The sequence below is a fragment of the Erythrolamprus reginae genome, chromosome 8 (genome assembly GCF_031021105.1).
Source record: "Erythrolamprus reginae isolate rEryReg1 chromosome 8, rEryReg1.hap1, whole genome shotgun sequence".
NCBI lineage: Eukaryota > Metazoa > Chordata > Lepidosauria > Squamata > Dipsadidae > Erythrolamprus > Erythrolamprus reginae.
The window spans coordinates 35,599,273-35,624,246 of record NC_091957.1 but is presented as its reverse complement, the minus strand read 5'-3'; the positions used below and the strand labels follow the sequence as shown (position 1 = coordinate 35,624,246).

General features: G+C 47.0%; 1 protein-coding gene across 1 annotated transcript in view; it reads right to left on the bottom strand.

Moving 5' to 3' along the window:
* ABCB7 (ATP binding cassette subfamily B member 7) overlaps nucleotides 1–24,974 on the bottom strand; it is a 106,863-nt gene that overhangs the window by 46,845 nt on the left and 35,044 nt on the right. The window contains exon 4 of the mRNA XM_070759642.1: nucleotides 19,932–20,051. Coding sequence (XP_070615743.1) covers nucleotides 19,932–20,051 — 120 coding nt within the window. The remainder of the gene's footprint in view (nucleotides 1–19,931; nucleotides 20,052–24,974) is intronic.

The following is a 24,974-nucleotide window of genomic DNA, read 5'->3' as shown; positions in this document are numbered from 1 at the left end:
CACTGGTCAGGCGCTTCCCAAGCACCTAGCACTGCGTAATGTAGCAGCGAATTATGTGTGCCAATCCCAGTAAAGCGGTCTTTTGCAATTGACAGATGGAGATTTTGTCAATTCTGATGGTTTTCAAATGTCCGCTGAGATCCTTTGGCACTGCGCCCAGCGTGCCAAGTACCACTGGGACCACTTTCACTGGCTCATGCCAGAGTCGTTGCAATTCGATTTATTATTATTGTTGTTGTTGTTGTTGTTATTATTATTATTATTATTATTATTATTATTATTATTATCTCTTTGATCACATATATGTATGTAGGTATGTTTGTGTGTGTGTGTGTGTGTGTATATATATATATATATATATATATATATATATATATATATATATATATATACACATACATACATACATACATACATACATATAAGGAGCTGTGATGTTTCTTCAATACACCAGGGTGATTCGACACAAAAATATGTAACCCTTCCTTGGTGTAGAGCTGAAGGGATTGGATACTGTAGCCTAGAGGATAATTCTCTGCCTTACAAGGCAAAGGTTGCAGGTTCAAGTCCCAGTGGGTATGGCTAGCTGATGAGGCCAAAATAAGGCCGAAATAGATCTATCCTAGTCTCTGTTAATTTTCAAATTCAGCAAAAAAACATGTGACATATACATATATATGAATGGTGGGATTTTTAAGGATTTCTCCTTCCTGTTCAATCTGACATGCTGCAAGTATACTTCATTTTCTCTCTCTGCTTCCATCCTTCTCTCTTTCTGTTTTTATATGTTGTTATCAATTTAGCCTGTATAGAGACCCAAGGATTTCAAAGCCTCTCTTTCTGGAGCATAATTTCTCACAGGAGGGACTGCAGTTCAACCATCCCACAAAGGGAACAGTAGCAGAGTTTCCATTCCAGATCCAGTAATGAGATGAGACAGCCCGGTGCTCTCGGAAGAGAAGGCAGACACGGATCCAATCTGGGCACCCGGAGCAAGAGCCCAGCTGCCTCAGCACAACGTGGGGGTGCTGGGGAAGGACTAGCGAGATGAGCAGAGTTTCCCGGGGTGTTATGCCTGGAGGGGCATCTCGGTCCTACCAGCAGCTGTGGGAGAAGCAAACTGAAGAGGTTTCATTAAAAAGTCCCCCCTTAAGGGCCTCTATGGCTGACTCCAGCTAAATGAGTTCAGATATTGCCTTGACATCTCCCTTGCTGATTAGGTAGATAAGACGTCCTCGGGAGGAGAGCGTTGTCATCCATTTTAAAGTTCCCCCGGCACTTGCTCAGCGCACTTCACATTTCCAGCCAGTTCCCCTCCCAGATACAGAAAATTAACAGTCAAAGGCGCTACAGAGAAAAAGACATGCCTGACTCATAAATAATGGATGCCGGGCCCATAAGCAAAAGGCCAAAATGACGGCAAGTGTGACAGGAGGTGACAGCAGCTCTTATCAAATTCCTGAATTTAATCCAGCTATTAGGGGGAGATGGATGGACGGATAATATCTATATATATATTTATTTATTTGGTTTTTATTCCGCCCTTCTCCTTAGACTCAGGGTGGCTTACAACATGTTAGCAATAGCACTTTTTAACAGAGCCAGCCTATTGCCCCCACAATCCAGGTCCTCATTTGACCCACCTCGGAAGGATGGAAGGCTGAGTCAACCTTGAGCCGGTGGTGAGATTTGAACTGCTGACCTACAGATCTACAGTCAGCTTCAGTGGCCTGCAGTACAGCACTCTACCTGATGACTACAGATCATAGTGGTTAAAGCACCATCTTTGATGCTGCAGATTGAGGTTTAAATCCCAGATGAAATCTAGTCGGGGGTCCTTGGCAAATCTAATTATTCTATTCCCTCATTTCTTTGATCTTAAGTGTTCTGAGCCAGCTTCCTGATAAATGAACACAGCACAAACAACATCCTTACAAACCTCTCTTTAACAGTAATGACTGCTGGTTGTTTTATTTAGCAGTCATCCTAAGTTCAAAATAAAAGATAGACTAGTCTTTTTTGTGTGCACAACGGCTGTTAATTAGTCTCGTTAACATTGGGCAATAGAACACAAGCTGACCAAAAGTCTTTCAGATAACAGCAGATAACCCACATGAAACTTGCTCTTCTTTGGCAATTTTCAGGCAAACTTGACAATTTCAAACGGGAACAAACAGAGGCTTGAATTCAAAGGACTAGAAATGAATGAAGTTGCTTCCTGCAACTTCCTCATTCAATTTTATCACTTAAACAGCCTATGGGAGTGGCCAATTATCCCCAAACCTTACTCTGGAGTAGTCCTTTCCTCTGGAACCATTCCTGCCTTTTGGCCAGCTCTGCGCATGCGTGCATTGAGAAGAGGCTCCTCCTCCTGTTCTTCCTGGCTCATGTCAGCCTCCGGAGGTTTGGGAGGCCTCGGATGAACCCCTGCCTCTGGCACCGAGCCTTCTCCAGATTCCAGGCCTGGCCCAGGTTCCTCCTCACTGTCCGATTCGGTTGCCAGGTGCACAGGCAAACCACAACACTTAGTGTAGCTCTTGTCCCATGGTGAGTTAACCGTGGCAAGTTGGCTGTGGCGAGTTGGTCATGGTGAGTTGGTTGCAATGAATTGTCATAAACCTCCAACAGATTCCAGAAACATCAGAGCTCTCCATCTAGAGGTGTGAAGTGCCAGGCACAGCTACATGCAAACCCTCAAACTCCTGGGTGTCTGGTAGAGAGGATCCAAGATTGAGTAAGACACAGGCCCCCATAAGGGTGAGAGTTTTTCTTCTCTCTACCCTTCTAGCTGAAATAAAGGGCTTAAGCATATTTGACACTAATGTCATCTTTGTTTAATTCCAAGTATTTTAGACTTAAATGTATTACATGCACAGTTGGCAGCATTCTCAAGAGTGGGAAAATATTTTGAAGAATTAAGCAAACTGGGGACTGGCCTTCTCTAACTCTACTTTTTAGATGTTATGAAATTTCTACTCTAATCCTTAGACTAAAATTGTCTACGACTGATTGGAACTGTAGTCCAGAATGTTGAAGGCCACTCGACCTGGGAGAAGAGTGTCATATATCTTTAAAAGAAAAAGCCCTGCCACTCCCTTCTCGAGTATTTTTCATGACTGCAACCTTGGGACATAGGCTGGGCATAGTAGCTATCTAGTGCCTCTGGGGTACTCTGAAATCAGAGATTAGTTAATTGAATACCTGCAACCGCTACTTGAAGATGTGCTGATTGCTAGCTGGGTCTTTTGAGAATTATAGTGCAAAACAACATCAGTATTTGCCCCTTGAGCTCAGCCATAGTTAGCACTGTAAACTCACTCTCATTTTCTGCACTGAGTATATTATTCTAAACCATCGCCTCATATACGAATTCTGCATGTGTAAAACATCCCAGGCTAAGACGTTATACTGCAGGTTAATTTGTTATTCCATGTGCCATGTGAACATAGCTACTGCTCCAATTTACAGCAATTATATTTTATCCTTTGGTTATACAAAACCCACAACTGCTGAAGCTGCGTTTCTCCAGTGAGGTTATTTCTTTTCTTGTTCAAAACGAGACCTGGCATTTGAGGGCACGCTTTTATTTTATTAAAAGATTTAGTGGAGAATACCAAAGTCCCCTCTTTCAATGAAACAGCTTTTCATCTCTTCCCTTCCATCTCTAAGACAAGACAGCATTTTCTGATCTCAGCTGCACTTGCCTGGCCAAGGCAGCTGCTTTTGCAGGAAATTGAAAAAAAAACAGAAACCTGTCAGCACATAGGTGCTGGAATATATAGCGCTTCAATGTGTGCAAACCCATTAGGAAAAAAAAATAAAAACTTAGAATTTCGGTGGGAGGAGGAGGAGGAAGAAGAGGAGGAGGACAGTTGCTGCCCAGAGCAAAGGGAGCGTTACTTTTCTCTGGGCTACTGGCAGAGGTTTATTCCCTCTCCAAGTGCCCAGAGAAAAGAAAATGCTTTGTTTGCTCTGGACTGCCAAGCCTCCTTAAGCGCCACCGAAAGGCTCCTCTGGCAGCCCAGAAAAGCCCGAGATGGCTGGGATTAATGGCAGGAAACTGGCCGGGCCTTTGTGCCGCTTTCAAACTTCCTGGGAAATTTTCTTAAGTAGAAAATGGTTCTTAAGTAGAGGCAAAGAAATCTTGAACACCCGGTTCTTAAAGTTCTTAAGTAGAAGCGTTCTTAAGTAGAGGTACCACTGTACTTTTAAAGTCACTCTCTGTATAATTCAAAGGGAAAGCTAAAGTTGGCAAGGGATTACCACAACAGCAACAATAGAGACAGAAAGCTTGATAAAAGCAAAACTCTGGGATGGTGATCTGGTGTGATCACATGTGTGCAGATCAAACCCCCACCCCCCGATGATGCAAGCAGCACCTGATGAACCCAGGCATGAAAGCTCTCCAGTGCTGTGATGGAAATTCACACCATAGCTACCTTGTAATTGTAAAATAGGTTTTTATACTCCAGTCAATAACTTAGTGAAGGGGGGGGCATTTCCCTGAGTACAAGTTTTCTGACCCCGATGAAGCACCTCAGACCCCACTTATAGGGATTTCTTAAGGGAAGGGATCAACACATGTCACGCATTATAAAGGGGTACAACTCTGATCACACCGCTGTGGCCTCTTTGCCCTTCTTGACCGTCCTGCCTCCCCTTATTCTCTACAGATCCCCTCCAGCTGATGAAAATAGGCGTTGATTGCTTACCTGAACGCCTCTTCTCGTACGGTGAGCGGGTACAGCAGTCACATGGGTTGCTCATGTCCAATCCGGTGGAACTGAGCCTAGTATTAAAAAAGCTTGCCGGATCCGCCCCTTCCCCAGAATTCGCGAATCCATAGACTAGGCTCAGTTGTGAAGCTCTGTAGTGTTCAACTCTCATTGTTAGAGGAAGAAAGATATAGAAAGGTAAAGAAGACACATACAAGGGCGGGAAGTGACTGCTGTACCCGCTCACCGTACGAGAAGAGGCGTTCAGGTAAGCAATCAACGCCTATTCTCCGTACTGAAGGAGCGGGTCCAGCAGTCACATGGGACATACCCAATAGATGGTCCCTAGGGTGGGATTAGCTTGCTATCGTGTGAGATAACGGATTGGAGTACCCTTCTGCCGAAGGCAGCGTCCGCTGAAGCGTAAGAATCAATCTTGTAGTGCCTGATGAAGGAATTTGGCGAGGCCCAAGTGGCTGCTTTGCAGACCTCCTCCAACGGGGCTTGAGTCGCCCAAGCGGCCGAGGTGGCTGCGCTCCTGGTGGAATGCGCTGTGATGTTCCTTGGAACTGAGAGGGAGGCCGACTCATAGGCCTTAGATATAGTCCCTCTGATCCAACGGCCTATTACTGTTGAAGACACTTTGGCCCCCATGACTCTGGGATGATAGGCTACAAAAAGTGCTTCTGACCTCCGAAAGGGTCCTGTGCGTTGGATATAAATTCTCAGCGCTCTGGTGAGATCCAGGGTGTGCCATCTAATTGCCAAGGGATGGTCTCGTTGGAGGCAGAAGGAAGGTAGGACAATATCCTGAGATCTGTGGAACATGGAACTGACCTTGGGTAAGAAGGTGGGGTCCAGTCGCAAGACTACCTTGTCCTGATGGAATTGACAAAGGTCCTGCCTGATTGAGAGGGCAGCCAGCTCCGAAATGCGTCGGGCAGAGGTAATAGCCACCAGGAATGCTACCTTAAAGGATAGGTACCTGAGGGACGCCGATTTTAGGGGTTCGTATGGTGCCTGCGTGAGGGAATGGAGAACCCGTGGCAAATCCCAGGATGGATACCTGTGGACCTTGGAAGGTCTGAGGTTGGCTATGCCCTTGAGGAATTCCTGAACTTCAGGGAAGGATCGGAGAGGCTGTCTGCGGGGACCCCCTAGGACAGATGAAATGGCTGCCAGATGACGCCGGAGGGTGCTGGTGGAAAGTCCTTTATGGAAGCCTTGCATAAGGAAGGAAATTATTCTGTGTATGGGAATGCACAGAGGGGAGAGACCTTCCTGTAGACACCACTGGTGAAACTTGGACCACGTGTGGTCGTAGATTCGATTGGTCGAACCCCTTCTGGCCTTTAAAATGACCTCCACTGAATCGGGGTCATGACCACGCAGTTCTAAATCTCTCCTGATAACAGCCAGGCGGTGAGGTGGAACCACTCCGGGTCTGGATGGAAAGAGGCCCCCTGCCGCAGCATATCCCCCGAAACGGGGAGTCGCCAAGGGTCCTGGACGGACAGCTGTTGGAGATCCGCGAACCAGGGCCGGCGGGGCCAGTGAGGGGCGATTAAGATTACTCGGGCCCTCTCGGTGAGGACCTTGTGAATCACGTCCGGGAGGATTGGAATTGGAGGAAATGCGTAGAGTAGGCCTGGAGGCCATGGACTCCGGAGGGCATTGATTGCTTCCGCTCCCGGGGATGGAAATCTGGAATAGAAGCGAGGGAGTTGGGCGTTCGCATTGGTCGCGAAGAGATCCAGGATTGGTAGGCCGAATCTGAGGGTGATTTGATGGAACAGGTCTTGATGTAGGTTCCACTCTCCTGGGTCTATCGTTGCTCGGGATAGCCAATCCGCCTGGACGTTGAGACTCCCCGAGATGTGATCGGCTAGGAGCGACTGGAGATGTTTTTCCGCCCAAAGGCCCAACTTGAGGGCCTCCCTCATGAGAGCTTTGGATCTCGTGCCCCCCTGTCTGCAAATATGGCTTTTCGTGGCAATGTTGTCGGTGAGAATGAGAACGTGCCGGTTGGGAATGCGAGGAGAGAAATGCTTCAGAGCCAGGGAAACGGCTCTTAACTCTAGCCAATTGATTGGCCTGGAAGCTTCCTCCGGGGACCACGTGCCCTGGGCTATCATCCCCTGGGCGTGGGCGCCCCATCCCGATAGACTGGCATCTGTGGTGATGACAAATTGATCCGGGCACCTGAACGGGGATCCTCTGTCCATGGCCGGAGACTTCCACCACTTGAAGGATCTGCGAACACTCAGTGGGATGACAATGCGTCGATTTGAGTTGCTGTGCCCTGATCTCTGAAAAGGTAACAGGAGCCACTGGAGTTCCCTAGCATGAAGGCGAGCCCAGGGAATGATGCCTATGCAAGACACCATCTTCCCCAAAAGGGAAGATAGAGTAACTATGGAAACTGAAGAATTAGATAAAATGTTAGAAATTAACTCCACTATACTGAGTTTTCTCTCGGGAGAGAGAAAAACCTGGGAGGATTCTGAATCAATAATGGATCCCAGGTGAGAAATGGATGTGGAAGGTTGGAGGTGGCTTTTATCAAAGTTGATGGAAAATCCATGGTCCTGAAGGACTGACATGGTGACAGAAAGGTCTGTTTTCACTTTCTCTAGGGAGTTCCCATGAATCAAAATATCATCAAGATAACATAAAATGTGGATGGGAGACGCCCGGATATAGGCCGCCAGGGACCCCAAGAGCTTTGTAAAGACCCGAGGGGCCGAGGAAAGGCCAAATGGCATCGCCCTATACTGGAAATGCCTGCCTTGAAAGGAAAAACGTAAAAATTTTCTGTGGCATTTGGCTATAGGAATGTGAAGGTAGGCCTCAGTGAGGTCTAAGGAGACCATGAAATCTCCCGAGTGAATGGCGGCCAAAATAGAAGACAAGGAGTGCATCTTAAATTTCCTATATTTGATGAATAGATTTAGTTTCTTTAAATCCAAAATAGCTCTCCAACCTCCGGAGGACTTTGGAACCATAAATAGGATGGAGTAAAAACCTAGGCCCTTCTGACCGGAAGGGACCGGTTGAATGGCTCTGATGGACAATAGATGAGAAATGGCCTCCTCCATACGGTTACAATCTGAGGATGACCTGGGAGAAGGGCAGGAAATAAAACGTTTAGGGGGGGGAGAAATAAATTCTAAAAGAAGGCCTGTTTGAACAGTGTCAATGACCCAAGGGTCCTTGGAGGTGAGACGCCAATTAGAGGCGAAATGAGCTAGGCGACCCCCTATGGGAATAGAGGTAAGATTACCATCTAGGTTTTTTTGAAGCCCTGCTAGAGGAAGCTCCCCTTTGGAAGCGAAACCCTCTACCCCTGGAGTTCCTACCTTGGGAACGAAAGCGGGGGGAATACTGACCTGGAGATCTCTGGTAGGAAGCCGCTTGATCTTGCTGGCGCCCTGGGCGACGAAAGGACTGCGTTTTGGTAGCCTTTTTTGTGGTTGGACCCAAAACTTTCTTCTTGTCCGTGGTTTCCGTGAGGAGTGGATCCAGAAGATCACCGAAGAGAAGGTCGCGCTTTAAGGGACCCTGGGATAACTGCCACTTTTGGCGAACTCCCGCTTGCCAAGGGCGAATCCATAGGAGTCTTCTTGCCGTTGTAGAAGCTGCAATAGACTTAGCAGAAAATCTAGTGGATTGCAAGGTGGCATCAGCCACGTACTGGGCAGCTGCAAAGACCTTGTTGAAGTCTTGTTGACCTCTCAAGTCATCGGGAGGAATATGCTGTTGAAGTTGGCGAAGCCACAGCAGCATGGCTCTGGAGAAAAAGGAAGCCGCTGCAGAGCTTTTAGTGGCCCAGGAATCAGCGGTGAATCCTCTTTTGAGCATTTGCTCAATGCGCTTGTCCTCTGGGCGGAGGACTTCCTCCGCCTCGCCTGGCACAGCCGCTGCCGAGTGAAGAATCTTGACAGGTTCATCCGGTTTGGGAAAGGATAGAAGCTCTTCATAGGAAGAGGAAAGTTTGTACAACTTTCTGTCCTTGGTGGAGGGATTAAGGCCAGAGGCTGGAAATTCCCACTGTTTGAGTAAAGCATCTTTAAACAACTTAGGCATAGGAATTACCTCGTTATCCTCCTGTTCCTCTGTGAAGTAAGGTAAATTCTCCTCCGGGGGATCAGTGGAAGTGGAGGCTTGTTTCTCCTGGGCCGCTAATCCCGTAGAAATTCTAGCTTTGAGGAGGAGAGATTTGAATAATTGAGAAGGAAAAATAGTAATTGGAGGGGGAACCTTTATTTGGGATTCCTCATCATCTGATAAGCCTTGGAAAGGCTCCTCATCATCCTCTATATCCTCATATTCATCCTGGGAGGAATCTGAATCATCCTGAATAGGAGCTCTGACCGCTGGGGGAGAACCCAAGGGGCGGGAGGAACGAGAAGGAGGAAGAGGTAAGGGAAGCTCATTGATGGTGGAGAGTTTGGCATCAATGGCTTTGGACAACACAGCAAAAATAGATTGGAACTCAGGAGGTAAGCTGGAAATATCAGCAGAAATGGCAGAAGAATCCCTAAAGGCCTGGGAGGATCCTGGCTGGGGGGAATCTTCAATAATATCTGGTTCCTCTGGACCTATGCCCCATAGGTTAGGTTGGGGTCTGTCTAGGTTTGGCTCATCCAGAGATAACACAGGGACCCCAGAAGGAGGAAGACTAGAAGCCTCTGGGGGGTCTTGACTACTGATTACTTGGGCCTGCACTTTCAAACGTTTTGCTGATTTGTCATGGATTTTTTGTAGGGCTAGGTCCCTTCTCTTCTCGGCCCTGGTGACCTTGGTCGAGGGGCGGGCCCCTGGAGAAGAGGAGGAAGAGGCCTGGGGGATACTAGTAATCTCATCGCCTGTAGGCCTGGCCTCTCTGGGACCTTTAGTTGTGCCTCTCTTGGGAAAAGTAGCCATAGTCTGACAATTAACAGAAGACAAGGCTGAGCCAATAACTGAAAAATAAGGAGAAGAATTTCAAGGACTTCCCAAGAGGAATGGATCCTGCTTCGAGGCCTCGAAGCTGCTGAAACTTGAGGACAATCTGGGCAAACCCAGAGTTCGTGCCCCCAAATCCAGCGGGGCCAGCCTCCCTAAACTTTATAATTAAGTAAACCAAGGCACTCTGGTTGGAGGCTTAGCCGGTGGAGAATTTAGCCTGGGACCCCCAAGGCCCGCTCCGGGATCCACGCGGTGGACTGAGGCCTACGCGGCTGGCAGGAGGCCAACACGAGAGGCCTAGATTTAAAAAGGGCGCGAAGGCCTTCGCGCCGAAAAAATCGCTCCGTAAATTTCTTAAAGGGGAAGCGATCGACTAAGTCCAGGAGACTAGAAGGCGTCTCACTCCGCAGGAGGTATTTCTTAAGCCCTTAAATATATTGTATACAATAAATAATCAATAATTCAATAGATTAATACTTGCACTAGGACCTCCAGGCCAAAGGATTAGAAGAATCCACAAGCGGCCGCAGGAATCGTAACCGGCAAAACCGCCGGGGGAAAACGAAACCGCAACTTCTCCAAAGGAAAAAAGCCGAGCCGCAAACGGCTGGCGCTATTAGTGCAAGTAAATAATAATGATAAAACAAATCTTACTACTTTTGAAGAAAGGAAACGAAGGGAAGGTGTTAGAATGTTGAACGAGCTATCACAATACAACCGCAGGATATGCGAACTGAGCGAATTCTGGGGAAGGGGCGGATCCGGCAAGCTTTTTTAATACTAGGCTCAGTTCCACCGGATTGGACATGAGCAACCCATGTGACTGCTGGACCCGCTCCTTCAGTACGGAGAAGAGGGATCAGACTGTCTCTAGCTGCTTGGCGCCCGTCACTTGCTAAGAATGGCTCTGCAACCAGGGGTTTTTCTTGGCAGGAGGGGGGAAGAGAAATAAAATGAATCTCACTTAAATAAAATGAAAGCGTTTAGGAGATTTTGCGGGTAATACAGCAATAGCACTTAGGCTTATATACAGCTCCACAGTGCTTTGCAGCCCACTCTAAGTGGGTTTAGAGAGTCAGTCTATTGCCCCCAACAATCTGGGTCTTTGTTTTACCCATCATAGAAGGACGGAAGGCTGAGTCAACCTTGAGCCAGTGAGATTTGAACTGCCAAATTACAGATAGCAATCAGATGACGTAGCCTGCACCGCTACACTTTAACCCCCGTGCCAGCATATTTAAATTTATTTATTTATTTATTTTTCAAATGTATAGGCCACCCTTCTCCTAACAGACTCAGGGCAGTTTATAGCAATAAAATAATAACAAAGATTAAAATACTACGATGGATAAAAACAAGTAAAAAATTAATTTAAATAAAATTTAAAAAAATATCCGGATTGCCTTCTATGAGATCTAGCAAGGAGTCTTACGAGACTAGCCAGGGAGCTTGGTTCCATACTCCATGCCCCAAATATAGGCTGGGGCACTACTTGTTTAAGACACCTTGTTATGCTCTTTGTCTCAAGGATTTTTTAAAAGTAGTTTTTATTGAAATATACATCCAAAAAAGATATTACATACATACATACATACATACATACATACATACATACATACATACATACATAAATAAGACATAAACATCATATACAAACAAACATTGATACAAATAAAATAGGCGTTGAATTGCTTACCTGAACGCCTCTTCTCGTACGGTGAGCGGGTACAGCAGTCACATGGGTTGCTCATGTCCAATCCGGTGGAACTGAGCCTAGTATTAAAAAAGCTTGCCGGATCCGCCCCTTCCCCAGAATTCGCGAATCCATAGACTAGGCTCAGTTGTGAAGCTCTGTAGTGTTCAACTCTCATTGTTAGAGGAAGAAAGATATAGAAAAAGGTAAAGAAGACACATACAAGGGCGGGAAGTGACTGCTGTACCCGCTCACCGTACGAGAAGAGGCGTTCAGGTAAGCAATTCAACGCCTATTCTCCGTACTGAAGGAGCGGGTCCAGCAGTCACATGGGACATACCCAATAGATGGTCCCTAGGGTGGGATTAGCTTGCTATCGTGTGAGATAACGGATTGGAGTACCCTTCTGCCGAAGGCAGCGTCCGCTGAAGCGTAAGAATCAATCTTGTAGTGCCTGATGAAGGAATTTGGTGAGGCCCAAGTGGCTGCTTTGCAGACCTCCTCCAACGGGGCTTGAGTCGCCCAAGCGGCTGAGGTGGCTGCGCTCCTGGTGGAATGCGCAGTGATGTTCCTTGGAACTGAGAGGGAGGCCGACTCATAGGCCTTAGATATAGTCCCTCTGATCCAACGGCCTATTACTGTAGAAGACACTTTGGCCCCCATGACTCTGGGATGATAGGCTACAAAAAGTGCTTCTGACCTCCGAAAAGGTCCTGTGCGTTGGATATATATTCTCAGCGCTCTGGTGAGATCCAGGGTGTGCCATCTAATTGCCAATGGATGGTCTCGTTGGAGGCAGAAGGAAGGTAGGACAATATCCTGAGATCTGTGGAACATGGAACTGACCTTGGGTAAGAAGGTGGGGTCCAGTCGCAAGACTACCTTGTCCTGATGAAATTGACAAAGGTCCCGCCTGATCGAGAGAGCAGCCAGCTCCGAAATGCGCCGGGCAGAGGTAATAGCCACCAGAAAGGCTACCTTAAAGGATAGGTACCTGAGGGACGCCGATTTTAGGGGTTCGTATGGTGCCTGCGTGAGGGAGTGGAGAACCCGTGGCAAATCCCAGGATGGATACCTGTGGACCTTGGAAGGTCTGAGGTTGGCTATGCCCTTAAGGAATTCCTGAACTTCAGGGAAGGATCGGAGAGGCTGTCTGCGGGGACCTCCTAGGACAGATGAAATGGCTGCCAGATGACGCCGGAGGGTGCTGGTGGAAAGTCCTTTATGGAAGCCTTGCATAAGGAAGGAAATAATTCTGTGAATGGGGATGCACAGAGGGGAGATACCTTCCTGTAGACACCACTGGTGAAACTTGGACCACGTGTGGTCGTAGATTCGATTGGTCGAGCCCCTCCTGGCCTTTAAAATGACCTCCACTGAATCTGGGTCATGACCACGCAGTTCTAAAACTCTCCTGATAACAGCCAGGCGGTGAGGTGGAACCACTCCGGGTCTGGATGGAAAGAGGCCCCCTGCCGCAGCATATCCCCCGAAACGGGGAGTCGCCAAGGGTCCTGGACGGACAGCTGTTGGAGATCCGCGAACCAGGGCCGGCGGGGCCAATGAGGGGCGATTAAGATTACTCTGGCCCTCTCGGTGAGGACCTTGTGAATCACGTCCGGGAGGATTGGAATCGGAGGAAATGCGTAGAGTAGGCCTGGAGGCCATGGACTCCGGAGGGCATTGATTGCTTCCGCTCCCGGGGATGGAAATCTGGCATAGAAGCGAGGGAGCTGGGTGTTCGCATTGGTCGCGAAGAGATCCAGGACTGGTAGGCCGAATCTGAGGGTGATTTGATGGAACAGGTCTTGATGGAGGTTCCACTCTCCTGGGTCTATCGTTGCTCGGGATAGCCAATCCGCCTGGACGTTGAGACTCCCGGAGATGTGATCGGCTAGGAGCGACTGGAGATGTTTTTCCGCCCAAAGGCCCAACTTGAGGGCCTCCCTCATGAGAGCCTTGGATCTCGTGCCCCCCTGTCTGCAGATATGGCTTTTTGTGGCAATGTTGTCGGTGAGAATGAGAACGTGCCGGTTGGGAATGCGAGGAGAGAAATGCTTCAGAGCCAGGGAGACGGCTCTTAACTCTAGCCAATTGATTGGCCTGGAAGCCTCCTCCGGGGACCACGTGCCCTGGGCTATCATCCCCTGGGCGTGGGCGCCCCATCCCGATAGACTGGCATCTGTGGTGATGACAAATTGATCCGGGCACCTGAACGGGGATCCTCTGTCCATGGCCGGAGACTTCCACCACTTGAAGGATCTGCGAACACTCAGTGGGATGACAATGCGTCGACTTGAGTTGCTGTGCCCTGATCTCTGAAAAGGCAACAGAAGCCACTGGAGTTCCCTAGCATGAAGGCGAGCCCAGGGAATGATGCCTATGCATGACACCATCTTCCCCAAAAGGGAAGATAGAGTAACTATGGATACTGAAGGATTAGATAAAATGTTAGAAATTAACTCCACTATACTGAGTTTTCTCTCGGGAGAGAGAAAAACCTGGGAGGATTTTGAATCAATAATGGATCCCAGGTGAGAAATGGAAGTGGAAGGTTGGAGGTGACTTTTATCAAAGTTGATGGAAAATCCATGGTCCTGAAGGACAGACATGGTGACAGCAAGGTCTGTTTTCACTCTCTCTAGGGAGTTCCCATGAATTAAAATATGAATGGGAGACGCCCGGATATAGGCCGCCAGGGACCCCAAGAGCTTTGTAAAGACCCGAGGGGCCGAGGAAAGGCCAAATGGCATCGCTCTATACTGGAAATGCCTGCCTTGAAAGGAAAAACGTAAAAATTTTCTGTGGCATTTGGCTATAGGGATGTGAAGGTAGGCCTCAGTGAGGTCTAAGGAGACCATGAAATCTCCTGAGTGAATGGCGGCCAAAATAGAAGACAGGGAGTGCATTTTAAACTTCCTATATTTGATGAATAGGTTTAGTTTCTTTAAATCCAAAATAGCTCTCCAACCTCCGGAGGACTTTGGAACCATAAATAGGATGGAGTAAAAACCTAGGCCCTTCTGACCGGCAGGGACCGGTTGAATGGCTCTGATGGACAAAAGATGAGAAATGGCCTCCTCCATACGGTTACAATCTGAGGATGACCTGGGAGAAGGGCAGGAAATGAAACGTTTAGGGGGAGGAGAAATAAATTCTAAAAGAAGGCCTGTTTGAACAGTGTCAATGACCCAAGGGTCCTTGGAGGTGAGACGCCAATTAGAGGCGAAATGAGCCAGGCGACCCCCTATGGGAATGGAGGCAAGATTACCATCTAGGTTTCTTTGAAGCCCTGTTAGAGGAAGCTCCCCTTTGGAAACGAAACCCTCTACCCCTGGAGTTCCTGCCTTGGGAACGAAAGCGGGGGGAATACTGACCTGAAGATCTCTGATAGGAAGCCGCTTGATCTTGCTGGCGCCCTGGGCGACGAAAGGACTGCGTTTTGGTAACCTTTTTAGTGGTTGGACCCAAAACCTTCTTCTTGTCCGTGGTCTCCGTGAGGAGTGGATCCAGAAGATCACCGAAGAGAAGGTCGCGCTTTAAGGGGCCCTGGGATAACTGCCACTTTTGGCGAACTCCCGCTTGCCAAGGGCGAATCCATAGGAGTCTTCTTGCCGTTGTAGAGGCTGCAATAGACTTAGCAGAAAATCTAGTAGATTGCAAGGTGGCATCAGCCACGTACTGGGCAGCTGCAAAGACCTTGTTGAAGTCTTGTTGACCTCTCAAGTCATCAGGAGGAATGTGCTGTTGAAGCTGGCGAAGCCACAGCAGCATGGTTCTGGAGAAGAAGGAGGCCGCTGCAGAACTTTTAATGGACCAGGAATCAGCGGTGAATCCTCTTTTGAGCATCAGCTCGATGCGCTTGTCCTCTGGACGGAGGACTTCCTCCGCCTCGCCTGGTACAGCCGCTGCCGAGTGAAGAATCTTGACAGGTTCATCTGGTTTGGGAAAGGAAAGAAGCTCTTCATAGGAAGAGGAGAGTTTATACAACTTTCTGTCCTTGGTAGAGGGATTAAGGCCAGAGGCTGGAAAATCCCACTGTTTGAGTAAGGCATCTTTAAACAATTTAGGCATAGGAATTACCTCGTTATCCTCCTGTTCCTCTGTGAAGTAAGGTAAATTCTCCTCCGGGGGATCAGTGGAAGTGGAGGCTTGTTTCTCCTGGGCCGCTAATCCCGTAGAAATTCTAGCTTTGAGGAGGAGAGATTTGAATAGTTGAGAAGGAAAAATAGTAATTGGAGGAGGAACTTTTATTTGGGATTCCTCATCCTCTGATAAGCCCTGAAAAGGGTCTTCATCCTCCTCTACATCCTCATATTCATCCTGGGAGGATTCTGAATCATCCTGAGTAGGAGCTCTGACCGCTGGGGAAGAACCCAAGGGGCGGGAGGAACGAGAAGGAGGAAGAGGTACAGGAAGCTCATTGATGGAGGAGAGTTTGGCATCAATGGCTTTGGACAACACAGCAAAAATAGATTGGAACTCAGGAGGTAAACTGGAAATATCAGCAGAAATGGCAGAAGAATCCCTAAAGGCCTGGGAGGATCCTGGCTGGGGGGAATCTTCAATAATATCTGGTTCCTCTGGACCTATGCCCCATAGGTTAGGTTGGGGTCTGTCTAGGTTTGGCTCATCCAGAGATAACACAGGGACCCCAGAAGGAGGCAGACTAGAGGCCTCTGGTGGGTCTTGGCTACTGATTACTTGGGCCTGCACTTTTAAACGTTTTGCTGATTTGTCATGGATTTTTTGTAGGGCTAGGTCCCTTCTCTTCTCGGCCCTGGTGACCTTGGTCGAGGGGCGGGCCCCTGGAGAAGAGGAGGAAGAGGCCTGGGGGATACTAGTAATCTCATCGCCTGTAGGCCTGGCCTCTCTGGGACCTTTAGTTGTGCCTCTCTTGGGAAAGGTAGCCATAGTCTGACAATTAACAGAAGACAAGGCTGAGCCAATGACTGAATTAAAAGGAGAAGATTTCAAGGACTTCCCAAGAGGAATGGATCCTGCTTCGAGGCCTCGAAGCTGCTGAAACGTGAGGACAATCTGGGCAAACCCAGAGTTCGTGCCCCCAAATCCAGCGGGGCCAGCCTCCCTAAACTTAGTAATTAAGTAAACCAAGGCACTCTGGTTGGAGGCTTAGCCGGTGGAGAATTTAGCCTGGGACCCCCAAGGCCCGCTCCCGGATCCACGCGGTGGACTGAGGCCTACGCGGCTGGCAGAAGGCCAACACGAGAGGCCTAGATTTTAAAAAAAGGGCGCGAAGGCCTTCGCGCCGAAAAGATCGCTGCTGAGAATTTCTAAAGGGAAAGCGATCGACTAAGTCCAGGAGACTAAAAGGCGTCTCACTCCGCAGGAGGTATATTATAAGCCCTTAAATATTTATATACAGTAAATAATCAAAATTTCAATGGTATAAATACTTGCACTAGGACCTCCAGGCCTAGGGATTAGAAGAATCCACAAGCGGCCGCAGGAATCGTAACCGGCAAAACCGCCGGGGGAAAACGAAACTGCAACTTCTCCCAAGGAAAGAAAGCCAAGCCGCGTTTTTTTCTTTTTTCCTTTTAAACGGCTGGCGCAATTAGTGCAAGTAATAAAATAAAGACAATAAATCTTACTACTTTTTGAAGGAAAGAACGAAGGGAAGGTGTTAGAAGGTCGAACGAGCTATCACAATACAACCGCAGGATATGCGAACTGAGCGAATTCTGGGGAAGGGGCGGATCCGGCAAGCTTTTTTAATACTAGGCTCAGTTCCACCGGATTGGACATGAGCAACCCATGTGACTGCTGGACCCGCTCCTTCAGTACGGAGAAATCATAGTAATTTCAAGTGGGTTAACGTCCATATTTTAACATTATTGTTGATATTTTACATATTTGTACATATAGTTTTGTATAGTACTCCGTTTCTCATTGTGGGCTATTTTTCCTTTTTGGAATCCATTTATACCATTTAGTCCAGATGGAATAATAATCTATCTTTTTTATTGTTCAATTCCATGGTTAGCCGGTCCATTTCTGCACATTCGTATATATTTTTTAAATTATTTCCTTATCTCCTGGTGTCCCGGTGTCCCTCCATTTTTTGCATATGTGATTCTTGCTACTGTTACAATGTGCAGTAACAGGTACTGAATATTTCTTGGGTATGTTTTTCTTATGATACCTAACAGGAATAATTCCAGGGTAAATTCAATGGTAATTTCTGTCATTTCTTGCAACCATCCATGGAGTCTTCTCAAATTTTTTTAGCTTCAGGACACATCCACCATGCATGAAAGAAGGTGCCCTGTTCATTTCCAGCAGACCTGATTGCAATTTGGATATATTTTAGTCAATCTATTTGGGGCTAGATGCCACCAATAAAACATTTTAGATTGATTTTCTTTGTACGCTGTTGGTTTAGTTAATTTCATATTTCTGGTCCAAATTTTCTCCCAGTCCGCCAGGGAATGTTATGGCCGATATTCTTGGCCCAAGGATTTTAACTCTCTTCCCCAGAAGCCTTTTTCCTTCCTTTGCAGCTTCATGCCATGGGCTGAAATTATTGCTCAAATCTGCTGGAGTCCTTGCTCTTTTCTCTCCCGTGCTCTTATCTTAAGAAAAAAATTAAGCCAATAGCATTTTTTTTTGGTTTTGGTTAATGTAAAGTGTTTACGGCAGTGCAGTTAGATTATGGATGGGGAGAACCAGATATAAAGCTAGCCTTAGTCATGTTTGCTCGCTGGACATGTTTGGGAGAGCTGTGGATTTTCTGTCTAATAGGGCTGCTTTTGAAGGGAACAGGGATTGGTGCAGAAAGAGCTATGTACATATTTAACTAGGCACACTGCAGTGATGTGCCCCCACATAATTCCCTTAACAATTTCCATGGGCCAAAATACTCATTTGCATCCTGAACTCCAGCCCTGCATGGTAGCTGCAGGAAGGATTAGGTCAGATAGTTGCCTAGGCGAAGACAGCATGCCAACCTCTTTCCTGCCTCCCCCCTCCTTGGAAGTGTTAAAGAAAATCTTTAAAGTGCCCTCCTTTACCAGCCTCGTGGACTCTCCCTACAGCCTCCTCCTTCGCTTTCCAGTAAGCAAAGTCTGGTGAATGCAGATAAGAGAACACTTGATTTGACCTGGTGCAGCACCAAAGGCTGTATATTCTATTCATGTGAGTCTGTCCTCGTAATAAAATAATTCTTTTTATTTTGGAATTTAAGCCCACTGGCAAATTCACTCCAGCACCATGGACTGATCTATTACGAGAATTAAATTAACACTTATCAACGACGATTTCTTTGGATCCTTGTTAGAGAGAATACAAAATAAAAAGCCCACAAATAAATAGCTGTATTGAACAAAGGCTTGCTTTCAAAGTCATACTTCCTGTCCTCGTTCAGAATAGCCAGTGACACCACAAGCATATATATTACAAACCTCTCTTTCCAACTACTTGCAAATAAGCTACCAAGAATACACTTAGGGGTGTATTCTATTTCAATACTGTCCAATCTCATAAACTCTAGTGAAATATATGATCACATAGCCTGGGAAAGTCTCAACGGAAGAACCTAAGCTAATACCATCAAGAGAACAATTTGTGTTATTGTCATTTAAGTTAAGTCTCTATTAATGACAGCCTGCACAAATTAATTCCACGGCAAAGGATTCTTGACTTGAGCCTAACAGAAGACGATGTACCATCTCCGAGGGCTGCTTCAAACTGGAACAGATGAGGGCCACCAACAGATAGCAAGTTGTCTGAATTCAGAATTGCCACGACGCCTACAAGTGATATGAGCTATGCATATTTAACTGCGAGCTTATCAAAATGAGTATCTACACAACTGCGTAGATGAAGATTAAGGGTAGCTAGTTTTGTGGTTGAGTGCTTAACCACGGACAGGAAATTGTGAGTAGTGTTTGAGAACAAGCTTTTAATGTTTTCACCAAATGTATATACCAGTGATGGCGAACCTTTTTTCCTTGGGTGCTGAAAGAGTGTGGGCGCACACTACCATGCATGCGCGAGTGCCCACACCCATAATTCAATGCCTGGGGAGGGCGAAAACAGCTTCTCCCACCCAAGGAGGCCCTCTGGAGGCTGGAAACAGCCTGTTTCTCAACTTCTGGTGGGCCCAGTAGGCTCATGTTTTGCCCTCCTCAGGCTCTAAAGGCTTCCCTGTAGCCAGATGAGGGTAAAAATGCCCTCCCCATCCCCCTGGAGGCTCTCCGGAAGCCAAAAACGCCCTCCCAGAGCCTCTGTGTGAGCGAAAAATCAGCTGTCTGGCCAACACATGCACCTTGGAGCTGAGCTAGGGCAACAGCTCGTGTGCCAGCAGATATGGCTCTGTGTGCCACCCGTGGCACTTGTGCCATAGGTTCGCCATCACTGGTATAGGACTTAAAGCAATCTCAAAGCACAAGGGAAAGTAATGGCTCTTCAAAACAGAGATGGAGGCCTTTAATGGATCTTCAAAAAGGTTTTGTGAGAACAACCCCAAACAAAATAGTTTGTATCATCTTCTCTTTCCCCTTATGTTATTTTGTCTGGCCACCAATTTTAGCTTGTATTGGTGTTCTTACCTTTGCGCCTGCTAAAAATCCCAACGATATAGCGACTCTGGCACGAAGATCAGGCCTGTCCTTGGGCCAGACGTATGAGAGCATTGCTTTGAGGATCTTTACACCATCTATTTCTTTCAACTGCGGAGATAAAAGGTTGAGAGATGGAAAGGATGGTTTCAACAGGTTTCCAAATGACGTTGGTTCCCGAGTCTCAATCCAAGAAATGGGAACTATTTTTGGTTACTAAATAAGAACATCTGAATTAAAATCAGCACCAAAGGGAATTGGTTCAATGGGTATAAAGTAATAGCACTCTTAAGATTGAGAAAATTGTTCTAGGTGGTTTAATTGCATGTAAAATGTCAAATCCTTTGAACTAAATGGCTATAAGATTGAGTAATTGTGCATTACAAGGCTGATAAAGATTCAAGGACAGAACTAAGTTTACTTCATAAACTGATTGCCTTTTCCGGTATTATTAAGTCCTTCTTTAAAGCTCCAATGAATTATAGGCACCCTTTTTGTCACTTTATGATCTTTTTAATTAGTGAAACTAAAAACATAGGGATAATTTTATTCAAGCATAAAATCTCCTGTTCCAAAGATCTTCAATTGATGTTCTCATATTACAAAATTGTAAATAATACCTACAGCATGTAGACCAACGGTGGAATGAAACATAGAAACATAGAAGATTGACGGCAGAAAAAGGCCTCATGGTTCATCTAGTCTGCCCTTATACTATTCCCTGTATTTTATCTTAGGATGGATATATGTTTATCCCAGCCATGTTTAACTTTAGTTACTGTGGATTTATCAACCATGTCTGCTGAAAGTTTTTTCCAAGCATCTACTACTCTTTCAGTAAAATATTTTCTCCCATTGCTTCTGATCTCAGATGGTGCCCCCTTATTCTTGTGCTCACTTTCCTATTAAAAACACTTCCCTCCTGAACCTTATTTAACCCTTTAACATATTTAAATGTTTTGATCGTGTCCCCCCTTTCCCTTCTGTCCTCCAGACTATACAGATGGAGTTCATTAAGTCTTTCTTGATACGTTTTATGCTTAAAACCTTCCAACGTTTTTGTAGCCCGTCTTTGGACCCATTCAGTTTCATCAATATCTTTTTGTGGGTAAGCTCTCCAGAACTGAACACAGTATTCCAAATGTGGTCTCATCAGCACTCTATGCAGCGGGATCACAATCTCCCTCTTCCTGCTCGTTATACCTCTAGCTATGCAGCCAAGCATTCTACTTGCTTTCCCTACCGCCTGACCACACTGTTCACCCATTTTGAGACTGTCAGAAATCACTACCCCTAAATCCTTCTCTTCTGAAGTTTTTGCTAACACAGAACTGCCAATACAATACTCAGATTGAGGATTCCTTTTCCCAAATGCATTATTTTGCATTTGGAAACTTTAAACTGCAGTTTCTATTGCTTTGACCACTTATCTAGTAAAGCTAAATCATTTACCATATTAAAGCCGCCTCCAGGAATATCAACCCTATTGCACACTTTAGAGTCATCGGCAGTAAAAGGGGAACTAATAAAATTTGCAGATGACACCAAGCTGGCGGGGGTAGCCAACACCCTTGAGGACAGGCTCAGAGTACAAGAAGACCTAGACAGACTATCACAGTGGGCCCATACCAACCAAATGAGGTTCAACACCGACAAATGCAGAGTCCTCCATCTCGGCAAAAAGAACCCTAGACACACATACAGCCTGGGAGATACCCCACTCAGCAGTAGTGACTGCGAAAGAGATCTTGGAGTCTTGGTGGACAATCAACTAAACATGAGTCAGCAATGTGCAGCAGCAGCCAAAAAAGCCAACTCAATCCTAAGCTGCATCAACAGAGGAATACGCTCCAAGACCAGGGAAGTACTAATACCACTCTACTATGCCCTGGTCATACCCCACCTGGAGTACTGCATCCAATTTTGGTCACCTCACTACAAAAAAGACATCGAAACTCTGGAGAAGGTGCAAAAAAGAGCAACCAAAATGATTAGGGGACTCGAAACCAAGTCTTACGAAGAGAGATTGAGAGAACTGGGCATGGACAGCCTAGAAAAAAGAAGGTCTAGAGGGGACATGATAGCAGTTTACAGATACTTGAGGGGTTGCCACGGTGAGGAGGGGGTCTCTTTATTCCCCAGGGCACCAGAGGGCCGGACGAGGAACAATGGTTGGAAGCTGACCAAGGAGAGATTCAACCTGGAAATAAGGAAGAACTTCCTGACGGTCAGAGCGATCAACCAATGGAACTGCCTGCCAGGGGAGGTGGTGAACTCCCCAACCCTGGACACCTTCAAGAGGAGATTGGACTTCCATTTGGCTGGGGTGCTGTAGGGTTTCCTGCTCAGGCAGGGGGTTGGACTCGATGACCTAACGGTCCCTTTCAACTCTATTAATAAATAAATAAATAAATAAAAATAGGCAAACCTTCCCTACCAAACCTTCCCCTATGTCACTCACAAACATATTAAAAAGAATAGGACCTAGAACAGATCCTTGTGGCACACTGCTTGTAAAACACTACCTTTCTCTCCTCCTTCTCTCACTAGGTCTCAGGTCCCAGCCAGGAGCTGTTGCTCTGGCCCCTGCGAACTGAATGCTCAGTTCAGGAGCCACTGGTGGTTCTGAGAACCACTAGTGGCGGCAGTGCAAGGACATTGCCATTTTCTTGTTTTTAGCTCTCTGTGCATGGGCAAAGCCTTCTGCGCATGCGCATAGGGTGAAAAATCACATGCGATGGTGGCATGCGCTTGCTTCTGAAATGGTAGGGAAGGTAAGTAGGTTTCACCACTGATGTAGACCTGTAAAAAAAATGGAGAGGAGTCCTTTGGGATTGAGCAGCATAGAAGTCGAATTAAATAAAAGCAAGATTGTAAACCGGATTTAAGAATCAAGGCACCTGCTCCCTCTATGCTGAGGAGGAGAAACATGAAATCAAAATTGCAGTAACTATCAAAGTCTATAAAAGTTAGCTTTGGAACGTACAAGATTTGGGCAAGCAGGCAAAAATAAAATGCTGGATGAGGGCATGTGAAATCCAAAGACGCTTGTGAGGAGGTAGAAGCAGGTGCACACCCTCTGTGCTTCGGCCTTCTTCCTTAATCAGTAGTAACAGCCAACTAGCATTTGAGCCAGAGTAGCAACAAAGGAGCAACAAAACGTAGGATCTCCTACGTTTGTAACAGTTATCAACTCGTGAAGCCTTCCTGACCAGCTCTCGAGTTGCCAGAGGCCGAAGGATGGAGAATCGAGACTCGCAGCTGTTCAGCTGAGGAACTTGCCCTTCCATCAAAACAAAGCACATTCAAGCCGGCTATTTCAAGGCAATAGCCATGCAAACCCTTAGTGGCCGGAGGGAGGGACCTCTGCATCCCGTGAAATTCCTTCGTTGGAAAATGTGACTGATGACACACGTTGGGGAAAACAGGGTCAGAGATGGGACGCAAATTAAGTGAGGTCAGAGTTGGCTTCACTTGGTCCATGCGGACATGAAGCTCCTAATAAATAACTGGATTTCTTTTGAGGCTTGGCTTGAGGCTCAAGATTTAATTAGGACATCAGTCGGAGCCCTGGCAACAATATTATATGCAAGCCTCTAACCTTTTGGGCCAGAAAGCTCATCTGGAATTTTGAGAGCATGTTATAGGACACTCTATAACTGGCAAACCTTTTTTTTCCTCAGGTGCCGAAAAAGCTAGCGTGCGCGCTATTGTGCATGTGCAAGTGCCCACACCCATAATTCAATGCCTGGGGAGGACAAAAACAGCTTTCCCCAACCCCTGGAGGCTTCCCTGGAGCCAGGGGAGGGTAAAAACCCCCTCCCCTCCCCCCTCCTAGAGGTTCTCTGGAAGCCAGAAATGCCCTCCCAGAGCCTCTGTGCGAGCCAAAAACCAGCTGGCTGGCACACATGTGCCCGATGGAGCTGAGCTAGGGCAACCGCTCATGTACCAGCAGATATGGCTTTGCGTGCCACCTGTGGCACTCGTGCACTGCTTTATAAAATGATTACCATGATGGACATAAGCCACACATTTAGCAGAAGGCAAACCAACACTGGTCTACAGCCAACAACCATTTTATTTTCTAACGACCCCTTAAGAGTCTATAAAGAGCCCAAGAGATATTATTGGAAACCTAGATTTCCATTCATCTTTCTTCAAATAAGAGATTCTAAAAAGTTTAAATCAAGCAGGTCAGGGAGCTTAGAAGGCATCAAGAAACATATCAACCACTGCACAGTAGCTCCTGCGGTCCAGAGATGGGCTGCTAAGGTGGGACGGTGAGGGCCAGCAGAGGCCAGCGCAATTCTGCTACTGCACCTGGGCAGGGAGCGAAATCACGTGCGGAGATGCAGGTGCGCCCGTATTTCAGCGAGTCTTTTTGCTTCCGCGCATCCTATTTGCCTGGCAGAGAATCGCCTTGCTCGCCCAGCAGGCACACCTTTGCCCACGCTCTACCTGCACACCAGAGGCCACGAGCTTTGCTGTGTGTATGTGTGTGTGTGTGAGAGAGAGTGAGTGATTGAGAGAGAGAGAGAGAGGAGGGAGGGAGCATGGATCTCCAGTCCCAGCCCAGCCAAAAGAGGAACAGCTGGCAGACGAAAGCAGGAGAGGCAAGGGGGACCAGGCTCCTCTAGACGAGAAGCCCTCTGTGGCCTATCGTCAGAAGGCTGCCAGGAAGGTTTTGAGGTGGGTTGTCCTTGGAAATGGAGGAGCAGTCCAAAGTCCTTGGGCCCTCAAGAATAGCCCTGCGGAGCCTGAGCCACCATCACAATGGGCCTCCCCTTTGCCTTGCCACTTCCATTCGTCAGAGTTCTGGGGGCTCCGAGTATCCCTTGAGGGGACTGGCTGTGGTCACTCCTGGTGCAGCGGCCCCAAATCTCTCCCTGTGGTGCTTTGTAAAGTCTCCTCCGCAAATGCTCCACCCAAAGTGACGGAGGCTTTAAGAGTGTGCCAGAATTGCAGCCTCTTCTATCTCTTGGTTGTTCTCCTCCCTTGGCTGCCCAGACCAGCCTTTCTGAACCTTGGAAGATG